This window comes from Tenrec ecaudatus, chromosome 13 (assembly GCF_050624435.1).
Source record: "Tenrec ecaudatus isolate mTenEca1 chromosome 13, mTenEca1.hap1, whole genome shotgun sequence".
Taxonomy (NCBI): Eukaryota; Metazoa; Chordata; class Mammalia; order Afrosoricida; family Tenrecidae; genus Tenrec; species Tenrec ecaudatus.
This window is the reverse complement of record NC_134542.1, coordinates 22893995-22918101: the sequence shown is the minus strand read 5'-3', so window position 1 is coordinate 22918101 and position 24107 is coordinate 22893995. Positions and strand designations below refer to the sequence as shown.

Below are 24107 nucleotides of genomic sequence, written 5' to 3'. Positions count from 1 at the left end.
TTCTCAACCACATCCCAGCTACTTCGTGGCACAACATTGGGAAAAAGTGATCCCAAGAGTAACGACGTCACAGGAAAGGTGGAACCTTCGTGTGATAGGAAAGAAATGTGAGCCTACACTCTTCTTGGATAGACAGCTCAGGAAAACGGCCAGGCTTCATTTTTACCTCAGTGGGGGTCATGGAAAGGGCCATGGTGGTGCTCATGTCTTAAATGGTCTAAGGGATTCTCATTTAAAATAAATCATGTAGTGAATTTCTTATCAACAGCCTCCTAAATCCATCAAAATGCACACAATGAATGTGCTTGACAAGGTTCATCTGTGAGTTAAGGTGGATGGTGTTAGCGATATGTCGTGATCCATGAGTCTTTCTGGTTCAGGAGCCCTGGGAGTGTCGTGGGTCACTGCTGGGCTGCTGCACCCAGAGTGGCAGTTTTCACCCACCAGCCACTTCTCTGGAGAAAGACGAAGGTTTCTGTTCCTGGATGGACCCCACAAGAGCAGTCTACTCTGCTTAGTAGGCGCACTATTGTCGGGCTGAAGCGAGAGTTGGCAGGGCAGGCACGTGGAAAGATGCCCGGGGCTGGTGAAAACATTTCAAGGACTTTGTGAGAAGCCAGGCCTCCCCCTCCCCTTCCGTGACCTTCCAGGGCCAGATGCAGGAGGCTGACCATTACAGATAACATTGTAGCTTCATCCCGGCCTTTCAGACAGCCAAGCCCCAGTGGAAAATTCCCCTGCTACTCCCTTCCTCAGACACAATCAATAGAACTCTTCTCCTCTCGCCCAGACAGTGCGACTTTGCAGGCCCCCAGCTGAGGACCCCTGGACCTCACGGGGGGAGCTCAAGATGCTCCCCTCACGGTCTTCATAATCCCTTCCCTCTCTGTCCCCAATCAGGGACCCATGAACCTGGCCCAGGTTTCTGAAATAAACCTCTGAAACTGCTTCTGCCTTTTCCTTCTTTCTTTCTTCCTTCACCAAACCTGCCTTACAACTAGAAGCCAGAATCCACTAGGTGTCAGTCAGTTTGAACTGAGTGTTTTCAGAGCTCCAATGGATGTCAGTTAGGAAGACCCTGCCTTGTTGAAGAGCTAATCCATGAAAGTTGTGTCAAAGTATCAAGTGGTTGAGATATAGTCTATCAATGAGGTCTGTATGACGTTAATCCCTTTTGCGATGTATTGCAAATTCCTTCAGCTGGTGGTATATAATTTAACCAATTGCTGTTAAACATTACAATTAAAAGCCACTCTGACCTCCTAGCAACCAGAGATTTTATGCTTGGTAAAGTGTATACATTGAAATGAGTTGGTCTCAGTGATAAAGAAAGGAAAATATGTGCTTCATCACAACTGGGAAGAAGAAATCAACCGAACGATTTCTTAATGGATTAAGACCAAAATATGGATTGATGTAATCTGCTAATGGTATTTCTTAAACAAAAGTAATTCCCTGGAAGAATCATTTGAAGGCAGAATCCAACCCTAATAAATTTGTATAAAATTTAAACAATGAAATAGGAAGTTATGTTGGCTGGTAAATCAAGATGTAAATCAAGCACTGCAAGAAAATATTGGATATAAATTTATTTTTCCCTTGAGTTAAGAGAGTTTATACAAAGTTGTCTTCATTAACAAAACAAGCTATACATTGATTATTACATAAGGCTGAATTTTTAAAAAGTATTTGCCTATAAAAATTAACTATGGTATAACTCACCTATAATCATAATTATGCCACCATTCAGAGTTTTTCTCTAACTTCATAATTAAGTAATAAAATATTTTGAAGGTTCACAACCCATGTAATTATTATCAATTTAAGTGTGTTCGTTTTCAAAATGCCTTTCTTGGTTATCTCACCGTGTGATCATGTGTACTCTGACCCATAGGGCCCGAAAAGACCCCGTCAAACTGCCTCTGTGAGTTCCTGAGTCTGTAAATCGTTACGGCAGCAGGAAGCCTCCGCTTGCTTCCAAGGAGCACCTGGCACGTTCAACACGTAACCCACTATGTCACCAGACCTCCTATTTTAATTTCTAAAAGTACTTTTAATTTCCCTTCTTATTTTTAAAGTAAAAGATCATTTTATTGGAGGCGGTTACAACTCTAATTACAATCCATACATCAATTGTATCCGCATATTTGTACAGACGTTGCCATCATTCTTTTCTAGACTTTTACTTTCTATTGAACCCTTACTACCAGGCTCTTTTTTTCCTCGTCCGCCCCACCCTCATGACCCCTTGATAGATTATAAATTATTATTATTTTCATATTCCCTTCTTAATTTTTATTTAATTACAGGGTAAAGTGAGTTTATTTTGAGAAATAATTTTTGCATCCATTAAAATTTACATTGCTTCTAGAAAGCAGAAAGTGATTTTTTAATACAAAGTATAAACTCTCATGTCTTTCTCGAGATGTTACGGCTCTTGGGGAAAAAGAAAGCCTCATGTTCTTAGCTTAGAGCTTATGCTTAGTTTTGTAAAATGCCTTCAGTTTTTTGACAGCTGAAAAGTCCCCTATTCCTTCAGGCCAGTTGTCATGATCTGTTAATTAAGTAGAAAATTTTAGGTCATTTGTTAGGCAACCAATCAGTGACAAGCACTTATCTCTAAAAGTCAGCCAACAGAGGACAGACTACCACACTTTAAGCTTACATTTATGGATAGGCACAAACACACACACACACACACATTGTGCATTCATACTGAGAATATTTCTCAGGGTTCAAATTTCACCCAACAGTGGGCATGCACACACACAAACAGAAACCCTATTCTTAATGTATAATGTTATGTTATATAATAAGGATACTTTCTGCAGTTAAGAACATGGCGTTTAAAAGACGTTATCATGAATAAAAACATTCTGCACCCTCACTTTGATCATCTAGATTTCACAGGGGTCCTCAAACTCTGGCCGGTGGGCCACATGCGGCCCGCCAAGGACATTCTTACAGCCCATCGGGTGTTTTTGCCTCATATCTTGTTTTACTTCAATATAAGATATGTGCAGTGTCCATAGTAATTTGTTCATAGTTAAAAAAAATAGTCTGGCCCTCCAACGTATCTGAGGGACAGTGAACTGACCCCTGTTTAAAAAGATTCAGGACACCTATCTACAAGGGGTTGGGAACACCTGGCCTGAGGGTCGTATGAGGTCCCTGAAATCATCAAAACCAGCTAACACCCAATGCCTGCCAGAGAGAAGCAGTTCCAGCCTTCATATCACAGTAAAAGTGAATTAATTAAATGTCTGACCATTATGGCCTGTGAGTTACAAATATCTATATGTCCCTTGGCAAAAAAAAAAAAAAGGCTCTCCACCCACGTGTAGAAGAACAGAAATCTGTTCTACACCAATTACTTAACACAACACTAGTCACATACGCCTTCCTGCGCTGCTCACCTGGTATTTGGACTGCATGGTTGTACAGAGACTGGCCCCCATCCACATCCACCAGCTGCCCAGTAATGAAGGAAGCTCCGGGAGACAGCAGGAAGCACACCAGCGAGGACACCTGGAAAGACAAATGGACTCAGGCCCAGGTAAAAGCAGCCACTCCCAGGTTGTGCAGCTTTGCACTCCACAATACAGCCTTCTCCAAGCTCAGGGCTGTATCCGTAAATCCTGTGGTACAACTGCACCGGAATGGCAGCAGGCAGACTCTACTCTTCCTCTCTGAGCATCATTTAAATCAAGCAGCAGTGTACTGGTCAGAACCGAACCCGGGTCTCCCACGTGCAGGGAAAGAATCGTAGAGTTGTCTGCTCCCTGACTAAGGTCAACGCTGATAAGAGCACCAGGAGAGATGGAGGCCAAGGCAGACAGGAACTGAGTTGTATTCGTGGGAGACCACCAGGGTCCAGATCAACAGAGAAGGCACCTGCCCTGCAAACCACAGGTGCCGGGATCTGTGTTTCTGGCTTCCTGAGGCCTGGTGTAGTGGGTGCTCCTATGTCCCAGGAGAGCTGGTTGGAAAACAGCTCGATTTATTTTAGGTTCTCTTGAGTAACTATGTGCGTGCGACCAGATTAGGCTCAACAGGAGAGCTGTGAAGGTAATCAGAGCCACTTTGCAGGGCTGTGGACTCTCCTTGGCAGGTGCCCGAGAAGCAGAGCAGGCAGAGATGCGGGCACCCACGGTTTACTAAGGTGGGGAGCTGGGAGAGAGAAAGGATAAGAGGGACACAGGACTGAGTAAAGCTGAAGTCTCACATCTAACTCAACTTCAACTCCTACCCAAGAAGCCACTCACTGTTTCCTCTCGGCAGGCCGCCCTCTGACTTCCTTGTTCTGTTTGCGACTCCTTCCTGATCACCAGCTCTTTCCCATCCCGGTTACATCCTCAAATGTATCTGCCCTGGAAAACGCTTTCTTCTCTCTCTAGCCACCACTTTCTCTTCTGCCCCTCCAAGAGGTACTTAGGGAGCGTCTCCTGAGCATTTGTCCATGTACAGTCAGCAGAAGTCGGACATCCCTACGGCCTTTCTGGGGGGTTGCCAGGGAAAGACATCTGCCGTCATACTAAGGCCCTGTGTGTCATCTTCACGGAGCTGACAATGCTGCAAAAGCAATGCTGAAGACCTGCCAAAGCCTCAGTCTGATGGGAGACAGTAGTAACATGAAAGGGCGCTAACCAACGTGACCTTACTCTTTGGTAGCCGCATCCAGGGAGAGGTGGGGGAGGGGTGGGGGAGGGAGTCTGTGTAATGTTAGGATGTCCTTCATAAAGGGGTAAAATCTGTTACTTCTACTATAGCTTTACCCTTCAACACACATCTTTTTTAAATGCTCATGTTAAAGAAACCCCAGATTACTTAAAAGAATGGATCCGACTATGTGGTTTGCCCTTGGACTCGTGGCAGACGTTTCCCCCAAAGTAAACAGAGCCTGCTGCACTACGGAAAACACCCAGCAGCATTTGTGGCCAATGGCAACATTTAAGCTTTCAAGTGAAAATGAGAATTTTGGAAAGACTGCTTCATCCATCACCTTGACCTTGACCGCTTCCTAATACTTTTCTGAAGTTTGTTGGTGCTACATACAAATGTCACTTCATATGTGTCATGAAATATGCCAACCTTAAGAAGATTTCCATAACTCAATAATTAACTACTATTTCCCAGAAGGCCCATCCTGATGGTACAAAGCCCTGCACGGTGAGAGAACTGCCAAGGGTGAGACACATCAATGACTGCTGATGGAACATAGAACCAAAAAGGCCCTCAGTATGGCTTCATTCCACACTGCAGTGTTTGAGATGAAACTACCTGTCGAATCTCAGAGAAAAAACACCCACAACGATGTGAGCAGGCTAATGACAGCTTCTCCTTTTCCATCGACCTACCTGGATGAGGGCAGATTTTCTTCATGGAGGTCAACCGAAACTATGTGCTGTGAAAGACTGCTCTCAGAGAGACAGGAGAAATAGAGACGGTCCGCTAAGCGCGGCATGAGTGAGATATGCAGGACAGCTAGAACAATGCCATTCTTCACATTACAGCGCTCACTGCTTTCCTTTAGCAAACGTTGTGTTTTTTCATTTAAAAATGTTCTTGAGGCTCAAGTAGAATGAAATGCTTTGAAAATGATGATGGCAACATACAGCCAAATGCGCTTCACACAATGGATGAATGTGTGGATTGTGATAAGAGCTGTAAGAGCCCCCAGTTAAAGCATTTAATAAAAAAATGTTCTTGATGTTAGCATGTGACACACTTATTACTATTATTCTTCATTGAGCTAACCAATTGAAATGATTTCATTCACATTAATACACATCCTTACCAGTTCAGCTGCCGGCCTAAGTGAATCAGTATGGGTGCTTCTGCGAATTGGAGGCATCACGTCATAGGAGGGCTCTGATTGGTTAGATGTGAGTAAACAAACATTCAGAGCCCAGCCTTGTCAGTGGCGCTCTGAATGAACAGCAGAGGAACAGCAATTACCTGTGAGATTTTAAACCTCGCTGGGGTACCACTGACCCGTGTATAAGCTGAACCGTGGATACATGAGTATATACGGTATTTAAGAATAACCTATGGTAAGTGTTCTACAGTAACACTGATTACCTGAGTAAATTATGGCACATCCACAACAAATTGTAATGAAAAGCATAAAGTAGAATCACTTTGGTAAAATATGTAAGCATGTTGACACAAGGCAAGGATGGATGGATTGTGATGAATTGTATGAGGCCCCAATAAAATGATTTTTAAATGTAATCATGTATGCACATATACATGCATTTGTTTATGCAAAATAAATTTCTAAAAGACATATCAAACTGATAAGGAAAGCTACTTTTATTAACTGGTAGAGAGTGCTTCTAATTAAACAGTCAATGGCCCCCAAACTTTTGCTGTATATTTCATCTTTTCCCCATAGAGTGAAATGTTAGCTTTATTCTACACTAAACTTTCATGTGGATGAATCAAGAATCTGTTCTGTCCTAAATTTACTCCATTATGGAAAGAGTACCCAGACTTTGAAACCCCTGTAGTTTTCAATGTCCACCCGCTGCCATTGAGTGCCATTGGCTCCACTCCCAGAGCCCTGGCCGAGGGTTTCCAAGACTGCAGACCCGACAGCAGCAGAGAGCCTCATCCTTCTTCCAAGGGAAGGCTGCTGGGTTTGACCTGCCAACGCTGTGGTTCACAGGCCGGGGACGACCCTCAGAGCCACCTGAGTTCTACATGTGGTTTCCCTATATAGCTACACGGTATTGGGGTGTCTGGAAGAGTGCATGATTTGCCATTCTTGTTTCTCAAGATATTTTTTTTGCTGTTCTTGCATACACATACTTTTGGCAGACATACTTTAGAGTCCGTGTGCTGAATGACACAAGTAGGTCCGTTTGCTGCCCTGATTTGGGGGAACAGACCTGCTCCTCCCCACTGAGCGTGTCTCTGTGTCTAGTTGGGTCTTTCCCTCTGCCCCCGAGTCTGAGTTTGTTTGTCATTGTTTTCCTTAGAGCTAAGTTTGCTCCGAGGAAGGAGTTCTGGTAGCAGAGGGGCTTATGTGTCCTGGGTTACAGGGAGTCAGGCTGCAAACGCAAAGATCAGGGGTCTGAACCCATGACAGCCCTTCTGCAGAGAAAGATGAGGCAGCCCATTTCCTTCCAGATTCACAGCTGCAGACCCCTGCGGCGCGGCTTTGCTCTTTCCTATAAGGCCGACCCACACAGGGCAGTCAGAGTAGGATTGGACAGCAGAAGGTTGTTGGGTTGGATTTGCCTTCATTCCCGTCTATTTTAGTTTTTACTATTATGGTGGAAAAATATCCTTTTTAAAAAGTTAAGGGCTCAAGTAGAAAGCAAATGTTTTGAGAATGATGATGGCAATGAATGTACAACTGTGCTTCACACTGTGGATATAGGTATGCATTGTGATGAGTCGTGAGAGCCCCCAAGAAAATGATTTTTTTAAAGAAATTCCATTTGAAGGCTGACATTGTTGACATTTTTAAAAGTTATTGGCTTTACATACTTCTATCACGTGTCCTTACTGAAATCTTGTGTAGACCTATATAAAGTCATAATCCTCTGACTTACTGAGGGTCCTGCGTACCTGCATGGGCCAGGAACTCATTTACTGGAAGGGGCAGTGACACAATGGCACACACTGAGTTCACTCCGGAGTAAAGACCGCTGCTCTTATTCCAAACACAACCAGGATGTTCTTGAAAGCCAGCAGGCAGAGAGGGAATGGTGTGGAGGAAGTGGACATCATCCTGTCAGTCAGCCTGACCCTACCAAAAGGGCCCCAAGTGTTGGAAATGTCCAGATAGAGCAGTCATTTTCATCGATCTTAGAATGTACATTACCTCCTCGGGAGTTCCTAGTCGTTTGGCTGGGATATGCTGATCGTTCCAAAACAATTCCTCTGCAAGATCAACATAGTTGGCAAAAGCAGTCTCAGAGTATATGGTGCCCTGTGATCGAAAGAGAGAGAAACGACATGAAGCGCGGGAAGCTCAGTGTTAACTGCTAAGACATCAGCACAGTCCAGTGGTGGACTCTAACCGTGAGCAACGAATACCAGAAAAGGGAGCCAGTTGCCAAGGTGACCCTGCAGGAAGAACAAAACTGCCCCAGAGAGCCCAAGGTGGCCTTCTTTAGGGAAGCAGATTGTCCTCCCACTGAGCGCCTGGTGCGTCCGAACCTCTGATTTTAGCTGGCAGATGAGCAGGTACCCAAGGCCCCCCAGGACTCCCTATCACAAAATAAAGTAGCTTACATGGAAAAGGAAAGTTAACGTAAACACTGTAAATTTCCAGGCCACGGGGATCCTTTATCTGAGCTGTCACAGCTTAGTCAGCAACTATTGACACGTATTTTATCTAAACTTTCAGTCAGTGACCACCTCTGCCTGCATAGCCAACCAAAACTTGGAGTTTTTCTTTTTTTCCATAATAGACGTGGCTCCTGAAAAGCATAATTCTAGGAATAGATCAGAGAGGGCCGTGGCTAGGAACCTTGTGGCTTGGCTTTTTCAGGGGACACCTAGGAGACTTTGTAGCGCTGTCTTGGCTTCCCACCTCCGATGACAATAAATAAACTAACATCTTCATGAAGCATTCTCTTATTTATTTTTCACCAGCTTTCAAGGGTTCAAAAAGCCAGGGGAAATGTTTGAGCTGCTTCTTACTGGCTTTATAACTACAAAGAAGTTCAGAAGAAGAAGAAAAAGGAGAGACGAGATGGAAGTTGAGAAACAATTGGCAGCATGAATTACTCCAAATGACATTGGCTTCCAATCACACCCTCAGGTGGGAAGGCACTCAAAATACGATGAGGGAAGAGAGCCCTCCTCAGCGGAGAGCTGACCATGACATTGACATGGAGGGAGCAACTCTCTCAGGCCCTTAATTGGCTGGGGTGGGGGTGGGGGAAGGCACCACTAGAAAGGAGAAGGACCTGCTGCAACATCCTTTAAGGATCAGAATGCAGATGTGCACAGCAGGAACCCAGGACAGTTGAACATGGTCAAAATGTAAGAGAACCCATGCTTATCACACCAAAGACCAGACAACAGCACAGAGGAAGTAGAATTTAAGCTGAGTTTTGCGGGTTGGCAGAGATATTTAGTTTAATTTCTCTTTTGAAGTTCATGGCCAGCAATGTTCAAAGAAGCAAAAGTTACAGCTTGTTTCTCAAAAATCATGGTCTTTGAAGTTGACTATGTTGTTTATATTTGGTTGTTGTTGTTTGGTTTGTTTTACATTTAATTACTACTCCCGAGAATTTATTTCTTAACTACTAATTAAATCCTCACCTGGGAATTCGTCTCTAAAAGTCTCACTTTAAGATTTTTTTTTTCTGGCAAAGGATTAATAATATCAAAGAAATAGCAACATGAGCTGAACATTTCCCTGTACATTTGCTTTGCCTCAGGACTCTTGAAAGTGATAACGTCTGGGCTTCAAAGGTTGGGGTGAGGTTCATATAACACTATTTTTTTCTTAAAACATTTAACAGATCATTTTAAGATACAACCAGGATCGCAAACCACTGGCTTAATTTAAACTTTTTAACAATCTTGTTGTTAACTGAATACTTTTGTAATATAAATTAGGCTTTCTATGGGATCTACCTTACAATGTAAATATTCAATAGTCCATGTACATATAACAAATCCCTCTATCAATATAGCACAGGAGGATTTAGAAAATACACAGTTTTGTCAATAGCTGTCGCCAAACAGTTTCACATTAATGGTTTACCTACAGGAGCAACGCAATTGATCCTTACTCCACAGTGGGCCCATTCCAAAGCCAAGGTTTTGGTGAGGTTATAAACACCTGCTCTTGCTGCTCCACTGTGCCTTTAAAAACGTAAAACATAATTATTAGATAAATCATATTCCAATGAATATTTCTCTCAATGACCTAAGTTGACAACTGTATGAAAACCGTTAAGAGCATTCTGCTTATAAATTTCTGTCTTGTTGATCTTTGCCTAAACAAGAGGTCAACACCTAGATCTTCCAATATTAAAGCCAAACCAAGAGTCCTCATGACCTAGCGCTATAACAGAAATAACAGAAACTAGTGGCCTTGACTAACAACAAGGGAGGTGACTGCATGGCAAACCAAGCCAAGGGAAGAGGCAGACCCGTGGCAACATCATGACTGCCCCTAGCAAGTTCCCTATGCGGTGGTTCCAGGAGCCACGGCATCACTGGCAGGGCTCACACACCCAACTTTCGGGCCCAGTCTGCAGTTGCTGATGCTGTCGGTCAGGAGTGGGGCTGGTGGATTTGCACTTCTACCAAGTAAGTTCCCAAGTGATTATAACACTACTGGTCCAGACATCACAGTTTCAGTTTCTCTGCCCTAGATTTTTGCTTAAGTGTGTTCAGATTTTATTGTTTCTAGCCAACTGACCAAGTAATGAAAAATCAACGCAATGGGCAGGCTGGTGGAATTTGCTCTGAGGGAGTACTCTCTCCTTATCATGAATTAGAAACGTCGGGGCATCTTTTTGTGGATCCTTAATAGTAACCGCTGAGCAGCTCCGCCTACAGTTGCAAAGGTATACCCATGCTAAGCAAACCTCAATTAACAAGGAGAGGTTTAACACTTCCACGCTTTAAAGAAAAGGCTCTTCCCAAACACTGATGCCCAGTTGATTAACCTCTGGATTAGGATCCTCAGAGAAAAACACAGGGCACCCAAGCAAGTCTAGTAAACAAAACTTTGCATTCCAGCATCATTTAGTAAAAGCATCTCTTACAAAGTTGTTGGGACATTTAGAAAATTATTTAACTGGGTATCTCGGGCATTACTGCATCCTTTTGAATGGGAATGTTTTCTTAAAGTACAAATACAGGGAAAGGCTAATTAATGAGGTCAGACTTCACTAAGTTTGAGTCAGGAAATTTTCCCTGCCCCATTTCCCCACATTCAGAAATCAAAATGCCCCAACAGAGGAAGAAATACATAAAAATGCTTAGACAGCCATCGCACCGAAGAGACACACAACATTCCTGTTTGAGGCTTCCTCACCACCACCCCCGCCCCCACTACCATGACCCCAATCCAGCCTTTCCTTTCCGGCTAGACCAGAGCATGTACAGGGCTACAGATAATGGCTCACAACACACAGAATCCAGGTCAGGTAAAGCCCTCAGGAAGAGAAATGGCAAGTAGCCAAACCAGGAGGGTCGGGCGAAGGTGGGGAGGAGAAAGGAAGGAAACCTGATGGAAATGAGTGACGCAGACCACCCCCCCCCCCCCCCGAGGAACTGAACAACAGAGAGGTGGGTGAAAGGAGACAGTGGTCGGTATAAGGCATGAAAATAATAATAATTTATAACTTATCAAGGGATCACGAGGGTGGGAAGCGGGGCCAAAAGTGAAAACAGAGGAGCTGATACCAAGGGCTCAAATAGAAAGTAAATGTTTAGAAAACGATGATGGCAACATATGTACAAATATGCTTCATACAATGGATGAATGGGTTGTTATAAGAGCTGTAAGAGCCCCCAATAAAATGATCTTTTAAAAAAATTGCTTACCCAGCCATGGGAAATCCATGTTTACTAAGAACAACGATATTGACAATCGATCCTCCATGCTCTTTCATCCAGGAGTTGTAAACTGTACAAGACAAGGGCAGCCCAATTAAATAGAGTCTTGGTTTCCCCCATTTCCATCCCAGCAGGCTGCCAACTCCATCTGTGTTAAGTCCTTTCTTTAAAATAAAAAGTCTTGTTGCTCTAAATCAAATGCGATAAAATTGAACCGTTTGGACAGCACAGTTTCATTACCTTTTCATGAACACGCAGAGTTGTGCAACCATCAGCACGATCCAGTTTCAGAGCCCTTGCACCAACCTCCCCACAGGTACCTCCCTGACCTTTATCAGTACCCCAGCCTCCAGTGAAACTCCTCCCTTTTCTGGCCGGGTCCTTTGTTGTTGTTGTAGTTGCATTTTACTTGTTAAACCTTTCATTAGGGGCTTATGCAACTCTTATCACAATCCATACACACATCAATTGTGTAGAGCACATCTGTACATTCATTGCCCTCATCATTTTCCTAACATTTGCTCTCCACTTAAGCCCTTGGCATCAGGTCCCCTTTTTTCCCCTTCCTCCCCTCTCCCTCAGTCCCTCATGAGCCCTTGATAATTTATAAATTATTAATTTGTCATATCTTTCCCCTGTCCGATGTCTCCCTTCACCCTCTTTTCTGTTGCCCATCACCCAGGGACGAGGTCACATGTAGATCCTTGTTCGGTTCCCACTTTTCAACCCACTCTCCCTCTACCCTCCCAGAATTGCCATTGATACCCCTGGTACTGAAGGTATCATTGCCCTGGATTCCCTGTTCCTCCATCTCCTATCTACACCAGTGTACATCCTCTGGTCAAGGCAGAATTGCAAGGTAGAATTCAAATCATGATATTGAAGCGAGGGGTGGGGGGAGGAGAGAAAGCTATTAGGAACTAGAGGAAAGCTGTATTCTTCATCGGTGCTACATCTCACTTTGACTGACTCATCTCCTCCCCTAGACCCCTCTGCAAGGAGATCTCCAGTGAGTGACACATGGGCTTTGGGGCCACCCTTCATTCACTATGGTAAGATTTTTTTGTAGTTGTTGTTCTGATAATGCCTTATACCTGATCCCTTCTACACCTCATTATCGCACAGACTGCTGTGCTTCATCCGTGTAGACTTTGTTGCTTCTGAGTTAGATGGCCCCTTTTTTGCATTCAAGCCTTTAAGACCCCAGACGCTATGTCTTTTGATAGCTGGTCACCATCAACTTCCTTTGCCACATTAACTTATGCACCTGTTTGTCTTCAGTGATCGTATCATGGAGGTGTGCACCCAATGATATGAATTTTTGTTCTTTGATGCCGGTTATCTGATCCCTTCGGAACCTCGTGATCACAGAGGCTGGTGTGTTCTTCCATGTGGGCTTTGTTGCTTCTGGGATGGATGGCTCCTTGTTTATCCTCAAACCTTTAAGACCTCAGATGCTATATCTTTTGATAGCCGGGCACCATCAGCTTTCTTCACCACATTTGCTTATTGACCAGCTTTGTCCTCAGCGGTTGTGGTCAGGAGGATGAACATCAAAGAATTCCAATTTAATAGAAGAAAGTATTCTTGCATTGAGGGAGTACTTGAGTGGAGGCCCAATGTCCTTCTCCCACATTAATACTAAACCTATAAATGTAGGCACATAGATCTATTTCCCGATCCTCATATATAAATATATTTGCAAATGTACATGTCTTTATCTAGGCCTCTATAAATGCCCGTTGCCTCCCAGCTCTTTCCTCTATATCCCTTGACTTTCCTCCTGTCCCACCATCATGCTCTATCCCCACCTGGGTTTCAGCAGTTTCTCTTCATTACATTACCCTTCATCATGGCCTACCAGGCCTCCTACACCCACCTCACCACCAATTTGGATCCCTTGTTGTTCACTTGTCCCTGGGGCTGTTAACACCACTTCCTTTCTTCCCACCTCCCTCTTTCCCATGTCCCCCCAGAAATGTTGGTCCCATTGTTTTCTCCTCCAGATTGTTCATCCAGCCTATCTTATTGAGACAGACCTGCGGAGATAATAACATACACAAAAACGAGACAGAGTAAAACCAAGCAACAATATACAACAAAACAACACCAAACTAGTGACAAAGAACAAAACAAACACAAGAAAGAAAAACTTGTAGTTAGGTCAAGGATCGTTTGTTGGCTTTTAGGAGTGTTTTCTAGTCCAGTCTGTTAGGGCACCACGTCTGGTCATGTCTTCCATGGGATCAGACAACATGTAGTCTCCTTTGTCTAGTTTCTTTCAATCAGCTTCTGAGGTTCTGAGGTTCATGCGTTCCACATGCTAACAATACAGAAGACGCTGGCACTGCGATCCAGTCCCTCAGTGGACATCGTTGGACGGTGCAGTGGTTAAGCCCATGGGTGCTAACTGAAAGGGGGGCTTTGACTCCACCGAGAGCAGTGGCTCTCCACCCTCCTCATGTGGCGTCCCTGACATACAGCTCCTTGTGTGGTGGTGACCCCCCAACCATAAAAGTGTATTTGCTTCCCTTCATCACTGTCATTTTGCTACTGTGGTGAATCGGGTGACCCCTATGAAAGGGTCTATCGACCCCCAAAGGGGTCACGACCTTCAGGTTGAGAACCGCCAACCCAGACACACTCGGAAGAAAGGTCTGATGATCTCTAGATCCACTGGCTTATCCATGGGTGAGAATGGAGTCAACAGCAACCATCTGTTATCTGTTTGTTGCATGAAGTACATAATCTCTGGGTGACCTCCAAGGACTTCTGATGTGAAGGAGAAATAAAGTCCTATCTTACTGTAGCACTTATTTTTATTATTGTTATTATTTTTTTCAGGGGAGTAAAGAAGCAGTGTTTCGTTCAGTTGGGCATTGGGTCATTACGGGTAGGAGCCAATAGAATGGCACCTAACAACAATAATAGCCAACCATGCGTCACAACTAATCCGGGATTTTTTTTTAATCAGAATTTTTTTTTTTAATTCGGAACTATATATGAGTAGTTAAAGATGAAAGTGAAGATTTCTTTGTAAGACCTTTAACTCAAAAGTGACACAGTGGTTAAACTGCTCTGCTGATAACCAGAAGGTGGGCAGTTCAAGCCTAGCAGGCACTCTCTATGGGAAAGATGGGACAGGGGGCTTCCATGGAGATTCCCAGTCTTAGAAACTCTCTGGGGGCAGTTCGACTCTGCTCTCGAGAGCTCTGATGGATCTGAATCAACAGCAGTGGGTCTTTAGGGCTTGACTTCAATATACTAACTGTCCAGCTTAACCAAACACCCATGTTCGGGTTAGGGTAAGACCCTTAGGGACAGAATTACAAAGTTGTTCTCTACTTTGTCATCTTATAAATGTCTTAGACGATATCTGAGGGAATCCTTAAAATCCAGCATCCAGAATTTAATATGACAGCCTAGTAAAGATAATCTATCATCCAAAAGCTACCCAAGTGAATTAAAAATTGTTGGGAATCATGGGGGCTCATTCTCTGAGGAGAATGTTCCCACAGAAGAACTCTCTCAATAATTAATAAGTTGATCTTTACTACAGATTAACAGATTCACTTCTTAAAAAGAATAAATGTGAACATTTGCTCTAATTTTATGAAAATATAGTTAGATCTTTGTGCAGATCCTTAATCATTTTCTCATGATAAATCCCTGAAAATAAGGTGGTAAGATCAAAGATACCTAGAGTTTACAAATACTGCTAAGTCAATATCCTAATTTATAACCCTATACCAAAAACAAAAAACCTCATTGCCACCAAGACATTTCTGACACACAGCAACCCTAGAGGACAGGGTGGACCTGCCCCTGTGAGTTTATGAGACTGTAACTGGAGTGGAAGACCTTGTCTTCCTCTGGAGCAACAGCTGGTGGTTTTGAACTGCTGACCTTGCCGTCATCAAACCAATGCATGACCACTTCACAACCGGCTCCTCTTTTACAATCTGATAGGCATGAGGAAATCAGGGTGATAGGTGTTAAAGTGAGACAGATTCTGGGTACCTCTCTGAGGGTGCTCTGAGATCCCGAAAGAAGACACCTTGGTTTTCCAGGCGGTAGGTCACACTTGCCTGCTTTGCACATGTAGAAGGTGCCTGTCAGGTTGGTTTCAATCACAGCATGCCATCCCTTTGCACTGATGTGTTCAGCAGGAGACAGGAACTGGCCTCCCCCGTTGTTTACCAAGAAATTGATCTTACCATAAAGATCTAAAGTGGATTTCACCAAATTGTTCACCTAGAGGAAGGCAGGCAAAATAAAAACTGATCAATCATATCCTCTTGCTTGTGCTGATCGATTGCTATAGGGAAGCAAGCTTGCATAAGATCACCCCAAGGGCATGGACTCACCCAGTGAGGCAAGCAAAGGTCATATTAGCTTTCGAGCCTTGAGTCCAGCCTCATATGCATGTGAAAGTTGGACACTGAATAAAGACAACCACAGCATTGATAGGTTTGAACTGTGATGCTGGAGACGCCTGTGGAAAGTAACATGGACAGCTACAAAGACACAATCCCTCTTGGAAGAAGTATGGCCTGAGGCAAGGATGGGGTGACTCCATCTCACATACGTTAGACATGTTGTCAGGAGAGACCAGTTCCTAGAGAAAGACAATATGCTTGGCCATGTCGAAGGGCAGTGAAGGAGAAAAGGTCTTCAAGGAGATGATGGATACAGTGGCTGCCACATGGGCTCAGACATCAGTGTCTGCGACATGGGCTCAGACAATGGAGAGGCTGGAGCAGGACCAGGCGGGGCTGTTTTCTGCTGTGCACAGGGGGTCGCTATGGGATGCAACAGGCTCGATGGCACTGAACAACCACCACAGCCAAGCCGAATGCCTCTTGATGAAATCAGGTGAAAATGAGCATGCAGTAAGGGCTTCATTGGCACAAACACTTAAGACTACTCATGGAGAGGCTCGAGGTTCAAATCCACCCAGATGTACTTTGGGAGCTATATACACAGAGGTTGTTATGAGTTGGAATTAACTGGAGGGCAATTAAACTCTCTCTCCTTCTCTCTGTCTCTCTGTCTATCTCTCTCTCTTTCTCCGCCCCCTCTCTCCACCTCTCGCCATTTCCCACCCAGGCTGTTGAAAGAGTAACCACCATTGTGAATGGTACAGGAAGTGGTTGGACTGGAAGTTCAAGAGAAAACAACATGTTCTGCAAAAACAAATGATCACAGAGGTCCTTTCCCCGTGGCAGCCCTGACACAGAAAGTGGACAAAAGGTACGAGGGCACATCAGATGTCATCTTAGTGGCGTAAGCTTGATTGGCGGTTCCTTGGATGATGCAGAGACAAACAAATGCATGCGCCCATTTGTAAGACGTAATTTGTATGTGGACCTTAGCCAACGAGTGGAAGAAATGCAGCTGTGGGATGAGGAGAAGTGGAGGGACTGCCATGTCCAAGGTTGATACTAGCAAAAAAGGAATGAGGACAGATTCTGCCATGAGTTTTCCTCAAACGAATGTGAGGCACTTTGTCAGAAAATTAGTAACTATTAAAAAACTCAATGCCAAAAAGTAGACGCCTACTCATAGCAATGCTAAAAGAAAAAGTGAGTTTGGGAGAAGTAACTTTTTTTTAAATTTGAGATTAAACCTTTACACGAGTAGAAAGCCCCATCTTTCTCCCTAGGAGTTTCTGGTGGTTTTAAACTGCTGACATTTTGGTTAGCAGCCCAGTAAGCAACCACTATGCTACTGGGCATCCTTAATAAACTATAGAAACTTAAAAATATATGCAGCAAGAATTAGAAACGCAGTGTCTTGGGGAACCCACCCTTCCTTAACTTCCCTATCCGGCTCCTTCTATGGGGGCTATTCTGTCACATCCATTACTTGGTCATGAGTCTCCTTCACAGGCTCTGCTTCTAGTGAGTCTCCTCCTAGACCTCCTAGCCCACGGAGGGCGCACAGTGCCGTCAGGTTGGGGACCCTCTGGCGACCGACAGGAAAGAAGCAAAGGTGCAGGTGCATCTGCATTACCTCCTCCTCTTTGCGGATGTTGCACTGGATAGGAGTGACCTGAGCTTGCTGGTCGGGAGGCAAGCTGGCCTTCAGTTCTTCTGAAGCGGCCTTTAGTCTATCAAATTTGCGAGATGCAATGACCACATTACACCCTGCGGAGAAAAGCAGCGAGAGAACAGTAAATAGGCTCAGGCTTGAAAAGTGCTGGTGTTCCTGTAAAAGAAATAAATAAACGGGTGGATGATACTCATGTGTCTGGACCAGATGGAGCAAAAGGAACCGGATTTATACTCCACCACAAAGCAGCAAAGAAACGGGATGAAATCTAAGAAACAGCAGTTTGCAGGCATCGGGCATCAGGTGGCACAAGACTGCAATTCCTGATAGAGCGGAAAGGTGGGCCCTGTGACTGCCAAGTTTACTGCCTGGAGCAGCGGTTCTCAGCCGGGGGGTCGGGACCCCTTTCAGGGAGGAATGACACTTTCACAGGGGTTGCCGGATTCATAACACTAGCAAAATGAACTTATGCAATAGCACCAAATATAATTTTATAGTTGGGGGGTCACCACAACATGAGGAACTGTATGAAAGAGGCGCGACATTAGCAAGGTGGAGAAACCCTGACCTAGGGGGAGTGTGCAGGCAGCAGCAGGAGGAGGGAAAGACCAACAGCTCCTGGGATGGAGGAGACGAGTCCAGAGAGGGTAAGGCAGCTCCAAGGCACAGGGCACAGAGAAGTGCCCAAGGAAGAGGACAGAGGTTTACAGAGGGCGTCCCCAGTTTCCTGCTGAGTGCGCACTGCTCCACAAACAACTGACATTTATTTCCTTGACGCTTCTGTGCTAGAAGTGTAAATGCACTGTGCTGGCTCTAGGGGAAATCTTTCTTTGTGGGCTCTGGAAGAAAGGGCTTTATCTCCATGAGCTTTTGCTCCTGGGGAGTCTCCATGTAGCTGGGCATCTCCCTTCTCCCATCTCTGCTTGGTCCCCTCGTTTAATCTTTTGACATCTCAAAATAGATTGGCTCAGCATACACCCAGTTCTAACCCTGCCTCATCAGCAGAACAAAGACAGCCCATTTCCAAATGGAATTATCACCACAGGCATGGAGCTTTACAAGTCAAGTATTTGGGAGGACACAATGCAATCCATAACAAAATCATAGTGAACAAACACACTTGTAAGCTGAGGGTTTAAAGCTGAACATTGATGGTGCTTGAAGAAGCAGAAGACAGCTATACCAAGATACCTGAGCTGTGGGTAGGCAGACAATCGTTGATTTATTCCATCAACGACCTATATGTTGCCCGTATGATATATATTTTCTGGCAAACCTGTAACTGACATTCTCAGTAAGTATTATTTTAAAATTACCCTGAGAACCAACTCACGTTGTTTGTGTAACTACCGTCCAGCCATGAAAGGATTTATTCTGTACAAGTTAATAATTCAGGTATTCTAATCAGATGTGAGCCTACATTGGCCCAATATCCCTCTCTCAGCAGAGTTTTAAAAAAATTAGTACCAAGGGCTAATCACAGACAATAAGAACAGGGAGGTTATTGATAAGACTCTCTGCTACAAATGAACAAGCAGGTCTCCAATGGCAGATTAAAAAAAAAGAAAGAAAGAAAGAAAACAGATCCAGGAATGGGTTTCTGGTGCCAACTAAATCCAAGCTCCAATTTAAGAACAATTACTTCTTATATCATGGACCCGCTCAATACTCACCCTGAGGAAGGGAACACAGAAGTTATGGGTGCTATAGCAAAGTGTGGTGAAAAAATTAGATGGTGCCTGGCTTTCAGATAAAATAGAATCTGGGGTCTTAAAAGCTTGTTTCCGGAGAAGCAGCCATCTAAGTGAGACATCAACTAAGTTTCCATGGAAGAAGCACACCAACAACATTGACCAAGGATTGTAAATCATATAATCCAAAGTGAAGGGAGGGAATCCAGTATCAGAGCCTAAAGTGTGAGAATCTTGTTTGCAGGTGGCGATGGATGGCAGTGGGAGCCCAAGAGATCTGTGAGATCCACACAGGACAGAAGCTGTCAGTGATCGCCCTCTGTCCAGGGTAGAAGGTAGATGGATGGGAGGAAACTGGTTACTGTGATAGTTAGCCGAAGTAAAGCCATTTTGTATTAAGTAAACATGCTGCACCAGACCTAACATGCAACCACAGGCCTTATAGCATTCTCAGAGAAACCAACTAGCCCCTAGTTCTTAGAACTGGCAATTGACTATCCTGTACCAGGAAACTGTGCAACTGCCTAACCACAAAGTCTGCTTCTGTTCCAACCTGCTTGCTGAGCTGCACAGCTCAACTGTTTGATGAAGCCCTATAAAAAGCTAAGTCTGTAAGCAGGAGAGACCGACCAGCCAAGTTCCCTCTTCCTTTCAGGCTGCTGGTCCCTGCGCACATTCTTCTTCTTCGTCCTTTTTGTTGATAAACTCTTCATTCTTCCAATCTCACATCTCAGTTGTTCTTGTCAGGCTCATGTACAACATTACCAAACAGAGTGCATTGGAGAGATGACTATATGAGATCAAGATGATAAACCTGATTTGAACAGTTAAAACCTGGTCAGGTAATCCCCCCGGATGGACAATGGGACTGATCTGGTTCTCAACATTTTCTGTATTTGTTTGTTTGTTTGTTGTTGATATCGGGGATTTCTCTCAGAAGAATTTTGTCATGGGTGAGGTGACCCTCTTGAATTTTTCTTACATGTTTTTCTGCTTTTCAGGATATGCAGCCCAGGATTGATGAACCTATAGAGATAGCAAATAGAATAGGGTTCCTTGGGGTGGGGTGGGGGGCAGTGGGTAAAAGGGAGCTTATGTCAAGGAGTTCAAGAAGATGAGAATGTTTTGAAACAGATTGTGGTCGAAATTGCACAATACTGTTGGATGTGATCGAGCTATGGAACAGTATGATAACTGTATTCGCTCCTAAAAAAAAATGTTTTTTTGGGGGAATAAAAGTCACAGTAAAATTCCTTTCATTGAAGGAAGTCTATTTCCCGCACAACAAAATTCAGCATATGCATTTCTCTGAACAAGTGAGGTGAGGCTGCCTTCCTTCACCAGAATCGTGGAGCCATGGTGACCACCAATTACAAAAGCCAGTCTTAATGCTTTCAGCCTGTGCTTCTAGAGAAAAATAAACCCACTAGTGCTGATGTAAATTTACCGAACAAGAAAATACAGCTTTAAGAAAACTATCAGGCATCTTATTGGGCAAACCAAGATCCTACTCATAAAAAGTCTAGGTCTTCCTTTTGCATAAAACGGCAGGGAGTTCTGGTTTTTTCAGGTGCTTCTTTGTAGCTGGTGGGTAACTGCGGGGCCACTCAGCACATGATCAGCAGTTCAAAAGCACCATCTGCTCCAGAATCAGCTTGACAGACTTACCTTTGGTTTGGGTGATACCCCTGAAAAAGGACAGAGGATGGTGTTGAGAATGGAGTGGGCAGAGATGGGAGTAAAACTACACCAGGGCCAGATTCCACCAAGAAACCAAACCCAATGTCATAAAGTCAATTCCAACTCATAATTAAGTCTACAGGCAGAGGAGAACTGCTCCTTGAGGTTTCTTAGCTGGGTGGTCTTTCCAGGAGCAGAGAGCCCCATCTGTCTCCCTCCCTTGGAGCAGCCTCTGGGGTTGTCTGGGTCTGATCTGCCACCCATACAGTTAACATCCAACAGCCCTATTAATTATCAACTTAACACACAGCCCCACCTGGGTGCCATAGGGACAGATTGAAAAGACCAAAACCGCTCCCGGCAAGTCAATTCCAACTCATAGTTACTATACATTTGGTTTCTGAGACTCAATCTTTGAGTCAAGCACCCTCATCCTCCTTACCCTTAGTTTTCAGCCTCTGACTTGAGGTGAGTAGCCCAATGCCTGTAGTTCTGGGGGAACAAACTGTCTGCTGGACTATTTTTTGTTTGGGAGTTGCTTATTTTCCTGAATTAGTTGTGAGAGCTCTTCTTATCATAAGACAATTTGTCATATGTTTGAAAAGCTTTCCTCTAAGCTTTAAAATATGTGTATGCTGGAGTCAGCCAGGAGACATATCTCCATGGCGGTAGGATGACCTATTTTCCCCTTGTGGTTTCTTGACTTGATTATGTGCTGACAAACTCCTCCTTTTACCACTTAGCTTCAAAAACTGAATGTAGGTTCTTATTGTGCTTTCGATGAGAGATCAAGAAGGTCTGGTCAGCCCTGCTCGCTACAGTGAACAACCTTAGTGTGCTTAGGCCATTAAATGGACTCTTTCCAGAGCTCCTTATTGCTCCAACTAGGTAATACTACGTACATAGGTGGATCGATTTTAAATACACATCCACAGCTAATCCTACTGCAAATAGTCACAGACTCGTTATACATACAGCCTGGACATAATAACTTTGCCTTTTTAAAGTGTTTGGTTCTATTTTTAACTGGTGCCTACAAGTCTCGCACACAATGTCTCCGAGAGAAGCCCTTTCCCTTTTCTCCCATGCTGTCCCCCTTCCTTATTTTCCAACCCCCCATGCTCCCTGTGCCACAGTTACTCTCCCTCTGGGGACCCTCGCCCATGGGGCCTGCTCACACACCCAAGTGCAGGAGCTCCTTTGTTATGGCTTTTCCGATGCCGGTGCCCCCGCCGGTGACGATGGCCACTTGATTCCGCAGCAGGTCCATCGCCAGACAACTCTTGTTCTTGGTCACGGAAGTCATGATTGCAGATCTCCCAACAGGTTACTGCAGACACATCAGTAGGTCACCAAACTTAGAAAGGACGGCCCACGTGACCACCCGAGGCCCGCCCCTCCCTATTCCACCCCTCCGCGTTTCGGCTCGGCACGCCCCTGCTCTCATCCCCGCCCTGTCCCCAACCCTCCTTTCTCCAACAGCCGCTCCGCTCAGCCCCGCCCCCTCTTTCGGCCCCGCCCCTGATCTCAGCCCCGCCCCTCTCAGCGGCCCCGCCCGCCAGAGGCTGGGCTCAGGAATCTCAGGGCTGGACTGCTCCAGAATGTAAACTCCCTGATGGTCCCTATCCTCTGTGGGTTCCCACCGTCGGGCACATGCGCGTGAGACTTCTCGCTCTTAAAAATAATAACTTCAATGTGATTGAGGGAGGAACTGGGGTAAAAAGTGGGTTGTGCTGTTTCGATAATTCATTCCTCATTGCTATCGCTCTCATGGTTAATTAAATTTCAGTCCCCAAGGCAGCCCGAGAAAAGAGAAGCCTCAGATCAGGAGGCCTTGCCGGACCCTTCAGCAGCGGACACTGGATGATGCTGGGGCTCTGGCCACTGTGTGCAGCAGGGCAGTCTGTCCGGGAACAAACCCAGCATTTCAGACCTGTTTGTCCTTGGTGTGAGCACGGGCGTGGGAGTGACGGTTATGGTAGCAGTTGTCCCCAAAGCTAAAATAATAAATGATTTGCAAAATCAGCTCAGCCGCACCTCCATTTCATCTCCCCCTCCCCACTCAGGAATGAAGGGAAGAAGCCACCTAAGCCAGACTTGGGAGTTGATCCAAGTCAGCCAGACTGCCTAACATTTGAACCCCAAAGTGCCTAACAATTGAACCCCAAAGATGATATTGTCTTGCAGGGTGGTGCATGTTTCCTGCAAAGCGTGCACGCGCACGCGCACGTGCACGCGCGGGGACACACACACACACACAAAAAAACCAACAAACAAAAAACCACCTGCAATTGTAGCGTGTTTTGGGGGGTCTTGCTCCTTCCTTATGGAGAAACGCCTGATGATGGGGGAGATGTCTTACTGAGTTGAGGTGCCTCGTGACATTATGCCAATGTCCTAACTGCACGGGGGTTTTCCCTCCCGCTACAGCATGAGGCTGGAAGGGACAGCGTTCGCCAGGCAGCACAGGACCGTACTGCCAAACCCAGTGCCATGCCAGGCGGCAATGAATCGGCTGCCAGGCCAGGCTGGGTGGTAGTGTGGACAGCACCCTTCGTGGTGCTGCACAATCCCCTCGGTCCCTGGATTCTGCTCCGGAATTGGAATGTGGTTTGACTCAGAAGTCAGTTGTCAGGCTCAAGTAGAAAATGGTAAAAGGATGTGGCCCAAATGCGAAGTCACACCGAGAAGATGGAATGTTGGAGTGACACTGCTATGCACTCCAGATGGTTGGGTTTGTGGGGAAGGGAGAAGTTGGAGAAAGCACTTCGCTCCTGGGCAGCATGGGTGCCCTTGCTTTCACTGACGTTGACCTGCAACGGGCCCTTGCATTTCTGGAGCCTCGAGTTTCCAGGCTGTGACTTGGAGACTATGAGCCTGCCTTACCTAATAGGCATTGTGTGTGAGACTCAACTGAGCGGCTTTCAATGTCCTGCAGTGCTGAAGACATTAAAGGATTCAGGGAAACCCAAATCATAGCAGCCTGCTGGGCCAAGCGTCCATTCCAGTTTGGTATGTGGGCATATTTCTTTTCACATTTGTATGTCGGCAATAGACGTGTATCTCTTCTGTGGTCAGTGTCAGATAGACGTGTATCTCGTCTGCGGTCAGTGTCACATAGACGTGCATCTCTTCTGCAGT

The 24107-nt window shown here is 45.0% G+C and overlaps 1 protein-coding gene across 1 annotated transcript; it reads right to left on the bottom strand.

Moving 5' to 3' along the window:
• Window positions 1-1582: 1582 nt before the first annotated feature.
• Window positions 1583-22338, bottom strand: LOC142424233 (peroxisomal trans-2-enoyl-CoA reductase-like). Its single transcript, XM_075529352.1, has 8 exons — window positions 22149-22338; window positions 17557-17690; window positions 15630-15795; window positions 11530-11611; window positions 9738-9834; window positions 7835-7942; window positions 3417-3528; window positions 1583-2554 (listed from the first exon to the last, which is right to left on the bottom strand). The coding sequence occupies exons 1-8, from the start codon at window positions 22270-22272 to the stop codon at window positions 2469-2471; spliced, it is 909 nt and encodes a 302-aa protein (XP_075385467.1). The 5' UTR covers window positions 22273-22338; the 3' UTR covers window positions 1583-2468.
• Between the last annotated feature and the right edge of the window lie 1769 nt (window positions 22339-24107).

What these genes read in the sequence shown, in the direction of transcription:
- LOC142424233 (XM_075529352.1), bottom strand. Translation starts at nt 22,272, where the DNA reads ATGACTTCCGTGACCAAGAACAAGAGTTGTCTGGCGATGGACCTGCTG. An exon ending in AAAGGAGCTCCTGCACTTGG is followed by an intron (nt 17,691 to 22,148) that starts GTGTGTGAGCAG and finishes TTTTCTCCGCAG; the next exon opens with GGTGTAATGTGGTCATTGCA. An exon ending in ACATCCGCAAAGAGGAGGAG is followed by an intron (nt 15,796 to 17,556) that starts GTAATGCAGATG and finishes GCCTTCCTCTAG; the next exon opens with GTGAACAATTTGGTGAAATC.